The following is a 12,760-nucleotide window of genomic DNA, read 5'->3' as shown; positions in this document are numbered from 1 at the left end:
TGCATCATCCATGGCTGGAGCATTAGGACATACCTCAACTGAATTCCCTAATATGATAGGCACAGGAACTCCATTTCCATGTCTGTGTCTGAATGCCTTCGCATAAGCTGCCAACTGTCTAGTTACCTCAAGTAACACTATTCTGTCTGTCGGATATCTTGGCAACATGTATGGAGGTGAAGGACAACCATGCACTCTAATATATGTAAATTTCGGAAATTGGATGAACCAAGCACCGTACCTCTTTACTAGCTCTTGTGCATCCTGAGATAGCCTATTGTGAATCCCACCTTGCAACGTCCTGGTGATGTTCATCGTGAAAGTATCATTGACTAACTTGTAGTTGCTTCCTAGCGGATGATGCAAGTGAACATAGGAATCACAAACTCTGACCTCGCCGGGTCCTCTTCCAATCACTCCTCTGTGAGGTAGTCCTGCGTACTCGAAGCTTCTGATCAAGGCATATATGACGTATGAACTCATGTGGAAGGACTTGGTAGCCTTCAATCTCCTTAACTGTACGTCCAAGCAATGGCTAATCATTCTAGCCCAATGAATTGTTCCTTTTCCCTGAACTATCACTTGGATGAAGTAGAACATTCACTTCTCAAAATAGAAGGCTTGAGGAGCTCCTGTGACTCGGTTGAGCAGTGTTATCAAATCTCTGTACTCCTCCTGGAAGTCGATCCTATGTGGTGTGTTCGGGATCTTGCTCAGGCGAGGACGACTCTTGAGTAACCAGTTCTTATTGATGATGCTTAGGCAAGCATCTGGATCATCTTCGTACATGGACCTGGCTCCTTCTATGCTTTTGTATATCATGTCTCTATGCTCCGGGAGATGGAAAGCCTCACTTATAGCCTCCTCTGAAAGGTAAGCCAAAGTGTTTCCCTCGTTGGACACGATCGATCTGGACTGTGGATCATAATGGCGAGCACACTCGATCATCAACTCATGGCACTGGACTGCTGGAGGGAAGCCGGCCGCCTTAATGATGCCACTTTCAATTATTCTCCTGGCGACAGGTGATGGCTTGCCAATGTAAGGGACCTCTCGAAACTTCTTCGTACTGAAGTTTCCCAAGTTGGTATCTCCAATGTTGCTCCATTTCGACACGATCTTGGTCTCCAATTCTTCGTTCTTTTGATCTTCTTTCATGAGAGCTGGACGACTGGTGGATGCTCCCGCCCTCGGGGTCGCCATCGTAACACCTACACAACATTTCACAATAAGAAATAGATTTTGCAATGTATAACATAGATTAGATTAAAGATTAATTTTAGGAAACTTCATGATAAGTCTTTGAGTTATCATTTCCTAAATTCGATTGAGCTACTGGAATTTCAAAATTTCAAAATTCAAAATTGAGACTATGACGATTAAAATTCAAAATTTGAGACAAAAGAAGACTTCGCCATACCTTTCTTGAGAGCTAACTCTAAAAAGATGCAAAATTATGAAAATCGCCTAGGCAAAAATCGAAATTTGAAGTATCAACGTGATCCTCTTCTAGCGAAGGCGCCTCTTTAGTAATTCCACCACCTTCGGGGGTCTCCAACGAGTTGATAGCAAATTCGCTCCACCACAAACACAATTCGCACTCTCCTTGTCTTCTTGATATTTCGCACTTCTCCTTGAATGGAAATTCGCACCTTGTTCACCTCTCCAAATCGCATGCAAATGAATGACTAAATGATGATTTAAAATGTCACATCACACCCCTTTATATAAGCGCTCATCCCCTTAATTACCTCTAGGCCGACTTTTGCAAATGAGGCAAATAAAAACAAAATATTAAATAAAATGGAGGTCGACTTCTATAAAAAATATGGAAATACAACCCAAGTGCTCCAATTTATTTAATTTTATTTAAATTAATAATTAATTAATTAAATGCCTTCGTATTTAATTATTTTCGATTTTTTAAAGGCAAAATTAATTAATAAATGTTTCATGCGCTATATTAAATGCTAATTTTAATTAAATATTTCAAATTTTATCGATTTTAGCATTCAATATAATTCAAAAAATGTTGTTGGCCCCAAATCATGGGAAATGTAAGGATACAAACCATATCGCTCTGGTCCCTGGGAGAGGGACAGGAGCGAATTAGCATTTTAGTCTTGATTTTCTCGCTTTTTACGTTCAAAACCACTTCCTCTATGTTGAAACTGGCATCTTCATTGGGAATCTTGAGCTTGATCGATTCAATGTTGTAGATGAATGCCTTTTAAGATCATTATCGCCCTGGTCCCTTGGTGAGGGACAAGAGCGAATTTTGCATTTACTCCTTGGTCTTCGCCCTTTTAATCACTAATTTACATCACGAGGCAAGTAACAACGTTATCCATTCATTCCACGCATACTTTACTTGTCCTTAACAAGGCACTTTGATATTTGAGTGTTTATCGCCCTGGTCCCTTGCTGAGGGACAGGAGCGAACTTGCCTCTTTGCTCAAGTTTCGTCTTTTTTTAACCTTAACTTCTTGTCCATCACCCTTCAAATGACATTTTCAACCTTGTGTAACTTTGTTTTGATGTGATCTTTGGAAGGAATGATTGATTTTATGAATATCGCCCTGGTCCTTGACTGAAGGACAGGAGCGAACCTGAGTCTATGGTGCAAATCCTCCATCATATTGATATTAAATTGTCTTCAAAGCGTAAAATGGTGTCCTTTATTCCTTCTTGAACGTATAAAATGGGAGTGACATTCAAAATTTAAGCACACTTAGACATTTCGCTCTGGTCCCTGGGAGAGGGACAGGAGCGAACTTGGGTAATTTCATCACTTTTCGCGGTTCTTGCAACTTCATTCTTCTTCGAGACATTTCCGATATCATTGCCACCTTGTACCTTGGCTTGGAGTGATTTAAATTTGGAGGGAATATTAGTTAGCCTTGATTTCGCCCTGGTCCCTGGCTGAAGGACAGGAGCGAACTTTCACTTGTAGGCTCATTCGTGCTTTGCCAACTTTCAAACCTGTTTTCATGGCCTCATTATGTTCTCCTTCATTCGCCTTTGACATGGAATTCGTTTTAATTTGGCGAGAAACTTGTCTAAGGAAGAAATCGCTCTGGTCCCTTGGAGAGGGACAGGAGCGCCTAGGACAATATGGGCTTCACTTGGCGTTTTGCAATCTTCAAATTATCTTCAACGGATTCGTTACGCCTCCTTTGCTTGCCTCAAACTTAACACTCACTTGATCTTCGCCCAAAACTTGTCTTATAAGGAAAATCGCTTTGGTCCCTTGGAGAGGGACGGGAGCTATCACAAAAATTCGCCCTGGTCCCTGGCAGAGGGACAGGAGCGATTTTGCTTCTAGGGTCAATTTTCCTCATGATTGCGCTTTCAACTTATATTCAACTGATAAAATGTACCTCCTGTGATCCTCTCAATTCGCGAAATCGTTCAAATCTTTCAAGGACAAGGCAATTTTGGATTTCAAGCTTTGGTCCTTAAGTGAGGGACAGGAGCGAACTTTCCCTTCTGGCACATTTCCTTGTTTGCAAATTTCTTCAATTTATATTCAATGGACAAAAGACGCCCTCCTTGATATCTTCCAATCCAGAAATGGTCTTGATCCTGCAAGGACAGTAAAATTTTGAAAAACAAGCTTCGGTCCTTTAGTGAGGGACAGGAGCGATTTTTGTCCTTGAGGGCAAATGTTCAACTTTTTATCGCAAATGGCTAAGTCTGGACGCTCCATCATGTTGATTCCACCTTCCATCACGTCCTTAACGCTCTATTTTGATCAAAATGAGGTCAAAATGGTCTAAACAAGACATTTCGCCCTGGTCCCTGATTGAGGGACAGGAGCGATTTGACCTAAAACTCCAAAATTTGCCATTTTGAGTCTCAAAGCTCTTCCAAATCTTCCAATTCGTGTTCAACTACATCTCTTGGCGACCCTGCACAAGACAAATAAAATAAATTAATGCCCAAGATGCATAAAAATATGATTTTCGCCCTGGTCCCTGGCTGAGGGACAGGAGCGATTTTGCTTCCACAGGCCAAAATATCAAGATTTCAGGACTTTAGTCACTTCTCAAGGCAAAATTAGGCCATTTCCAATGCCTGGGATCAATTATCAAAATTCTCAAAATTTGGTCAAAATCATTCAATCAGACAAAATTCCATAATTCCATCATTAACACTTAGGCAAATTTGGACTTGCATTCAAAATTCCGACTGAACCTAGACCTACTCAATTGACCTCCTGACAGATTTACCTCATTCCAAAATTGCAACTCAAACAAGGATGCTCAACAGCTATTCAAAATTAGACTGGACTCTGGCTTGAAATCATCAAAATGGAAACCCTAAGGCTTAACCCTAGTCCAGACGACTGATTGACTAACCCAAAACCCTAAAAGACAGACAAAAACGAGCAAAAAGAGGGGGTCCCCATTTTAATGGGGCGATGTGTGAAATGGTCACAACAGAACCCCAATTTGTTTTGCTTTCTAGGATAGTAGCAAAGTCTTTTCCTATTAACCATTGTGTTGAAGAAGTGCACTTTCTCAAGTGGCAAGGAGGAAATCAGGTTAAGTCTCTCTCTTTAGGATGAAGTGAAGTCAGTCAGTTGTCAAGGCTTAGGAAATGAATGACTTATCTTTTGCTTAACTAGGGATGGAATGCTTAATTTGGCTGAGGCGTGAAAAGCTCCTTTGATTGCCTAGATCAGCAACCAAGGCATTGACGATCACTTCCTTTGCTCTATGGCATTGACAGTCACTTCCTTTGCTCTATGGCATTGACTGTCACTTCCTTTGACCTCATAGAAGCTCCGATCAACATAGAAAACCTTTTGATCAAGGATGAGCATTTGATGTTTTTGCAGCAATCCAATCCTTGCAATGGAACAATTTGAACTGATTTATGATGATCATTTTGTTTGATCATCACCTTTGGATGGCAAGAAGTGTGAGATATGGTGTCAATTTGAATAAGGTAGGCGAAGAGGTTTGAGAGGCAATTCAATTGGGCGAAATTTGACTAAGTATAGAAAAACATCCTTTGCTCTCCCAAAAGTCCGATTTTCTTTCTTTGACACTTGGAAAGTCCAAAACTTTGCCTTTGTTCTCTATGGATCACAAATTATTTCCTTTGCTAAGTGATGTCTTCCAATCACCGATCTGGCCTAGAATATATTTTTTGACTTTTTAGAGGTCCGATTTGGGCACAAAGACTCGTTTTGAAGATTAATTGGTGATAGTAAATGGAAGAGCTTGAGCGAATGGAACAAGCATCTTGAGCATTTTTTGTGCCTTGTCACAAATACAACCTTTCATTTGCTCATTAACATGAATGATTGACATGAGGATTGAAACCAAGGATTGAATCAAGCAAGATCTTGATGGGAGCCGGCTGGAAGATAGCTATTTGAGGTAACTTCCATTGCCATTCAAGAAGTCCGATGCACTTCCATTGCCTTCCAAGAAGTCCGATGCACTTCCATTGCTAGTCAAAAATTCCGAAATCCTTCTATTGCCATTCAAAAAGTCCGATGCACTTCCATTGCTATTCAAAAAGAATGAAATTCTTCCTCTGCTATGTAAAAAAGTTCAAATTTCTTCTTGACAATAAAAATGAACATCATTAGTGCCAAGGGTTTAACTTAAAAAGGAAAATGTTCAAAAATGCAATCAAGTCGGCTCCTTTAGATGAAAATAATTTTTTTTTTTACAAAATGTAGTCAAGTCGGCCTAAATGAGGGAAGAGACACACCCTTTCCTTAGACGCCTATAAAGGTGCATTTGAATCATATCATTTGATCATCGTAAGCAAAGCGAATTATATCTTAAGCAGCAGAGCAGCGATCTAAACCTCCACTGAGCGGCGAATTTGATCAAAAGTGAAGCGATTTCATTCATTCATCTGCAGCGTTCAATAAATATACTGAGTATTATCAGTCATCTCCTTTGTTAGGTGCATCATCATAGAGTCAAAATCACCAAATTCAGAGGTATATTTGATATTCAGACTGATGAAAACTTTGTGCAGGTCTGATATATATTAATTTTGATCATTTTAAGTGAAATTGGATCCTCTTAACATCATGAATTTAGGATGAAGTTGTGGATAGCATACTGAAAATAAAGAATTAGTGAGATTTAAATGCTCCTTTTCAAATTTGCTTGAGTTTAGGTTTTGTCTTAGTCAATGTTATAGCCATTCATTATTGCTAATGCCTCATAGGCATTGAATCAGTAATTTAAGTGCTTTTCACACCATAATTCTAACTTAGACAATTCTTTTAGGTGAAGTATGGCGGCACCAAAGGTTGGAGCAGGCACACATCAAACCCTCTTCAAAGAAGATTCAAAAAGTGAAGTGCTGGAAACTAAGATCACTTCCTATTGGAGCAACGTGGGAGATACTAATCTTGGGCGATTTGATGTCGAGATTTTGTAGCTCACTATACACAAGTAAACCTTCAGCAACAGCTAAGAAGATAATGGAGAGTGGAATTATCAAGGCAGTTGGTTTTCCTCCGGCCATACAATGTTATGAACTGATGGTCGAGTGCACTAAACGCTATGATTCCCATACAAGGGCAATAGAGGCACCCGATGCAAGAGTACTTGCTTATCTATCCTAGGCGACCATTAGTGAAGCTTTCCATATACCTGAGCCAAAGATATGATTTATAGAAGCATGGAAGGAGCAAAAGCATTCTATGATGATGACCCTAAGACATGTCTTGGAATCGTCAATAAATACTGGCTATTGGAGAGTCGACCTGGCAAAAGCAAACTTCCTAGCAAACTACATAGAGTTGATTTTAAGGAAGATCCTCCATCCTGACATGGCTTAGAGAGAGGCTCGCAAAAGAAGTAATAGCAGTGGAGGAAGAACTGTTGGGTGATCTGGATAGTCTTCTAAATCAAACTCAATAAGTCACTGAAAGGAAGAAAGCAACTAAGATGTCACTGTTGGGTGATCTGGATAGTCTTCTAAATCAAACTCAATAAGTCACTGAAAGGAAGAAAGCAACAAAATCGCCACCCCAAGAGTAGACAAATTTGAAGGTGAGATTATGACAGAGGAGTATGATGTGGAAATTCATTGATTTGGGCCACCTTCCATAGAGCAAGCATTGGGTGATATGAATGATTCAGTGAAAACAGTCCATGATATGCTTAGGATGGAAGTAGAAAAGAATAGAAAGTTGGAGAGAGAAGTAAGTGCATGGAGAAATTACTCCCAACAATTCAAGGAGCCATTAAGGCAACATGATCCATCGGCTACACCACCACCGTTGCTTCCTCCAAAATCAGTGGATCACATAGAGAAAGTAAGAAATTCAGCACATCTAATGGATGCTTGGGTAAATAAATCCCTCAAGAAGGCTAACAAATTCGTAAGAGATATAATGAAGATACTTGATAGAGTTGTGAGAATCCTCTGAAGAACTCAAGTTCTCATGGCAGCATTTGACACTTTTGTCTACACTAGGGACTTCACTATCCCTATTTTGCAAGAAATAAGGAAAACGCCTAAGCAGATTTTGTTGAAAGAAGGAATATTGAAAGATGGGCAATCACCGAAATTTCTACATTGGAGCAACTTGCTTCGCATGAGGAAGGTTATCTTTGGAGATATCAACAACGGATGCAATCAAGTTGGTGAAGCAATCCACCTGATTCATGACAAGATTGTGGAAGTAGCTCAAATCATTCTGGAAAAGGAGATAGATGTCGGGACACACATAGATATCACTGAGTTGGAAGAAAGGGTGAAAGTCATCTTCCACGGAACTGATGGGTTGATAACGAAGAAGCATCTAGATGACATTCATGCACTCATGGTACTTGTTAGCAAAACAAGAGATTTCGGGCCAGGATGGGAGACTACTTTTATCTCGGCTATTGAAGAATTTAGTTATTTGGAAGATCAATTGAAGAACCTGCAGCAGCTCTGGTAACTGAAATCGAATGCATAACGACTAGGTTCATTGAATTCGCCAAAAGGGAAAGAGAAAAAGAGAACAAGATTCTAGATGACAATTTTCTATAGTCCTGTGACAATGAATTTTCTTATTGGAGGATTCCTCATAATTTGTGCCATATGGATGTCACATTCCCATTGGCTAATGTTTTTGATGATGTTTATTTAGATAGGTTTTGATTGTAGTAAACCCTATTTAAGGGTTAGGTGGCGATATCTTGGCCCTTGATCTTCATTCAATCTTGGCCATTCGTCATAATTGGGAGCACTATATAAGCCCTACTCATTTTCATTTGTAAGAGATTAGAGACTTGAAGAATTGTTGCTATTTTGCTGCTAGATTAATAAAGACATTGAAGTGTGGCGTTTCTATTCAATCCTTGTAGCATTTGCATGGTTATTCATATTCTCAATTCAAGCTTTAAATTTTGTTTAAGTATTTAAGTTGAATAATAGAATGCTGCGTATGATTCATGGTGAAATTCCTAATCCATACCACTAGCAGTTTGTTGATTGCAAATTTGCCTTGTGTGGTCAACTAGAATTCTTAGATGAGCTTAAGTTCAATTGTTATTCAATCATTGATAAGCATTCAATTAATGGTGTCTATGCTTGGTAATAATTTGAAAATTTACTCAATATCCTTAGAAGATTGCATTAGCCTTTGTGGAGTTGTTCTTATATGTCAAAGCAAAGACTAATAGAGTTTCATTAGAATCGCCCTTCGTCCTTGCATTCTTAGGAGTCATCTAGTACTTTTCAACCCTCAAACTTTTGCATTTTCTTTATCAAACGTTTAGTAGTAATAGGAAGTAAGATAACTATATTGCATATCATTTGAAAAGCATTCCTTGAAGTCAAGACGTCTATCTCTTAAGAAGTACGTAAGGCCCCTTGGATTAATAGTAGTCACATTAACCAATTAGCTTATCCACATATCATGACCTGACCATGGAAACCTTGGAGTCGTCTTGGTTGATCACATAATTTAGCATCCAAGAGATTTTGATCAAGAGAAGATAGAATACTTTTGGTATTTTATTTTGTGTTTGATTGTGCATAAAAAACACATCAACAGTTACGAACTCTGTTATGGGTAGTTATTCAACGAGAAGTCTATAAATATGAGATTCATAGCATTGTAAAGGGTCTTTAAATTTTTTTTGCTAACTTTGCTCAAGGTATTTTTGGAATTGTATAACTCCCCAAAGTGAAAGAACCTTTCTTCAAAGCATGCTTCTTTCCTGGTTTCTCGAGATGAATATGTTGAATATTGAGCAAGTTCATTGTTGAGTATCTTATGTATAGGTTTTGATTCTTGCAATGAAGAAAGTTGAATCTCTAGTATTTTGTGAAACTCAGATGGCATTTGTATATCTGTTGTTGGAGGTTTCTTTTTCAAGTTTTTAAGTATTTTTCAGTTAAAGTTACTTTCCAGAAATCTCAAATCATATCATACGAGGGAGTGCCCCTCTTGAAAGCAGAGGAAGGTTGCGTTTCATAAGCAATCTATCCAACTGTTGTAATGAATTTGCCACACTACTTTCAAGTAACAGATCCATTTACCAACATAAGTCAAAGGTCTTCTTGAAGTCTATGAAACAACAAAAAGATTGTGGAAGATCGGCATTTAGCCTTCTCAATTTGCATGTAAAGTTAAACCATCCTGTACAATATTTTTGATAGGAAATTTACGCAATTGTAGGCAATTCTTATTGCTTAGATCCTCTGTCTCTTCCCATGACTGCAACTCCGCTTGTGATTGCGAATCAATGAAACCCTTCTGCCATCTTTTCTTTGAACTGGAAAAACACAACTAAACAAAATAAAGGCACCCTTCCTTTTATGTGTTTAAGCCTCTAACTTTGCAAATTGTTAAGCATTTTATTTAAAGCAAACTTGGCCATTTCGGAGATGCGCTCAACAGAGGGATTGGAGAAGCTTTGTCTTGCTTTTGTAGGGCCTCCTAGGGACTTTTCCTGCCTGCTGGTGGCAGGGGGGGGGGCATCTCCTCGGGGCTTGCATATCCTGTAGATGCCCTGCTTTTGAAATGTGATGATTTGGAGGAAGGGGGATGCATCCCTGTGGGACACTCCTATAGAGTCTTAAAATTGAAATGATGCTATGAAACTGAAATTATCAAAACTGCAAAAACTCAACTTTGAAACTATTGGAACATATTGAATTGATTATTTTCTGTAGCTGGAAAGAGAACAAAAGTATAATGTTCTTGAAAGTAGAGTTGGCCCAAGTCCAAGGCATTATTTATGCTGCCTTTGAAAAATGCAGCCCAAGCTTTTGCATAAAACTACTTTCACAGAAAATGCTGTACTCTATTACACAAGGATCTTATTTATAATTTTTTTCCTCTTTAGGTCTTTTGCAGAACATGCCATACTATACTACCCAAGGATCTTATTTATAATTTTTTCCTCTTTAGGTCTTTTACATCCTGAATGTGAGATAATTTTTATGGGCCCTTAAATATTGTCTCAAATGGATCCCCATTGATTGAAGTTTACAATTTTAAACATCATAATTTTTACAATATGTGGAAGTCAGGGTGAATGATGGTTCTTTCGTAAAGCCTTCCCAATTCTTGCTTAATGGCCAAAAAGCTTAATAGAAGGATTTAATTTTAGATGTCTTAATTCCTACAATTTTTGGCGGTCAGGGTGAATGGTGTTTGTTTAAAGCCTTACAGGTTCTTGCTTAATAGCCAAAGTGCTGAACAATTGGATTTCCTAGAAACTATATGCGACCAAAGAGCATTTTTTTCCAGAATTACAAATTGTATTTATTTGCATACCTTAAGTTTATTACTGCCTTCCAACCATTTCCATTTATAACCCTGGATGAAACTGTAAGGTTTGAATCCTAAGCTTATTATGAAAGGTTTGTTTGATATTATTCATGCTTGGACCATTTTAAAATGCATATGCATTATATAGTTTGTTTGGGAATTTTCTTCTTCTAATTTGTGTTCCTCTATTGTAAATATATTGATTTTATCTAGGTTATTGTTATCTTTGATCAACCACTCTCTCTGTTGCATGCTCAGATTATTACACCACATGCCATGCATGAAGAATCTTTGGACTTGAGGTTGGCATGCAATAATACTATTCAACCATCATCATTTATCCTGATGAAGCAGCAACTTTTTCCTACAACATTTCAGAAATCTTTGATTGCCACTCATATTTCTAGTAGAGGACACTTTAGTACAATGTCTCGAACACCACCACCTGCATCAAAGGTAGAGAATGCCAAAGTTGATGTTGATTTTAAAAGTGATGCCACTGCTGCACAGGAAGTGACTCCTCACATCAAAACTAAAAGGCTTGACAAAACAGCAAGGCACATAATGCAGGTATTCCAAAAATATTGCATCGCTATATGTGGCTGCTCACATAGAGGGGCACAATTATGTCTTTTGCACATTACTCTTTTGTGATTGTAACTTTAAGCATCATGAATAAATTCATTCTTACTTTGGTGTGAGTTGTATTGAATATTTTATATTATAGATCTTGGAGAAAGAGGCAGTGCAATCAGTAAAAGCAGAGAGGGTGATTCCAGATATTAAGCCAGGCTATATTATAGAGCTCAAAGTGGTAATTGCTTATGAATCAGATTTTCTTTCATTTTCTCCCTTGGTTTCTTATCCACGTCCTTTTATGCTTGATTAGTGTTTTTAAATCTTCATGAGCAGGAAGTACCTGAGAATAAGCGCAGGGTTTCAACCCTAAAAGGAATAGTTATTGCAAAGCGAAATGCTGGTTTGAGTACAACTTTTAGGATTCGAAGACTAGTAGCTGGCATTGGAGTCGAGTCTGTTTTTCCTCTGTAAGTAATATATTTAATCTATTGTTAGCCTTGTTTAAATTGTGTTTCAACTCATTTACTAGTTAAGTGCAAGATGCAACAGCGACTGTTGAATTTGGAAAAACAATGATTATTGAAACAAATAAAATACAGGAAGAAATACAATCATATATTTGTGTTAAAAATATTATAATTTATAATAACTGAAAAGACAAATACATAAGACAAAATCAAAATTGTTAACACCATAAGAGGAATAGGGAATTAACTTAACAGATGCATTTTTGTGAATGTGGTGATCATTCTGATTAAAAAAAATGTAACTTGTATATATTTTCTAAAGGCTCACTCTTTAAAGCTCTTTTTAATAAAAGCATATTATAATATTTTAATTAATTTAAATCTTTTGTTTTATTTGAGTTTTTGTATGGCCAATATAAAAAATTGAATGTGTTAAATATCACTGAAACTATCATATTTGGTAACCTTGGTGAAGAGTATTGCACATCATGCTGAGTGAACTGCTTGATAAGAAGATTCAAGAATGATCTCTCTACCAAGTGAACTCTCTGTGGATGTTCTGTCCTCTGATCTTGTTTGGAAAACAAAACAGTGTTGAGTGCACCAGGTTTGACACAAGAAATTAATGATCATCTTAGAGGTAGATTAATTGTATTTACATTAACTTTCTAAAGTAGAGTTCAATTTAAAATGATTTTAAAGTAGTTTCTTAGTTTTGGCAAAGTTTTAAGCTATAAACTAGAGATTTTGCTTCAATTTAGATTTGATATTCTTATTCTAGAAAATGAAACTATATAAAAGCCTTCATAATTGATTCATGCAAGCTGAGCATTCATTGAGTACTTATGAGTTGTAATTATCCTTCAAGCAAGTTCTCCTCGTCTTTTTGATATTAGAAGAATTGATTGTGGTTCCTGTAATGTCCCTTGACTGTTAAATGCAAAGTGATTCCACTAAT

General features: G+C 37.6%; 1 protein-coding gene across 2 annotated transcripts in view; it reads left to right on the top strand.

Moving 5' to 3' along the window:
* Window positions 1–12,760, top strand: part of LOC131036611 (large ribosomal subunit protein bL19cy) — a 134,822-nt gene that overhangs the window by 105,226 nt on the left and 16,836 nt on the right. For both annotated transcript variants that reach the window (XM_057968532.2, XM_057968533.2), the window contains exons 5-7: window positions 11,015–11,326; window positions 11,484–11,570; window positions 11,669–11,802. In XM_057968532.2, the coding sequence (XP_057824515.2) occupies window positions 11,015–11,326; window positions 11,484–11,570; window positions 11,669–11,802 (533 nt within the window). The remainder of the gene's footprint in view (window positions 1–11,014; window positions 11,327–11,483; window positions 11,571–11,668; window positions 11,803–12,760) is intronic.

Source organism: Cryptomeria japonica, chromosome 1 (genome assembly GCF_030272615.1).
Source record: "Cryptomeria japonica chromosome 1, Sugi_1.0, whole genome shotgun sequence".
NCBI classification, from domain to species: domain Eukaryota; kingdom Viridiplantae; phylum Streptophyta; class Pinopsida; order Cupressales; family Cupressaceae; genus Cryptomeria; species Cryptomeria japonica.
The sequence above is the reverse complement of the archived record's forward strand: the minus strand, read 5'-3'. Positions and strand labels throughout refer to the sequence as shown.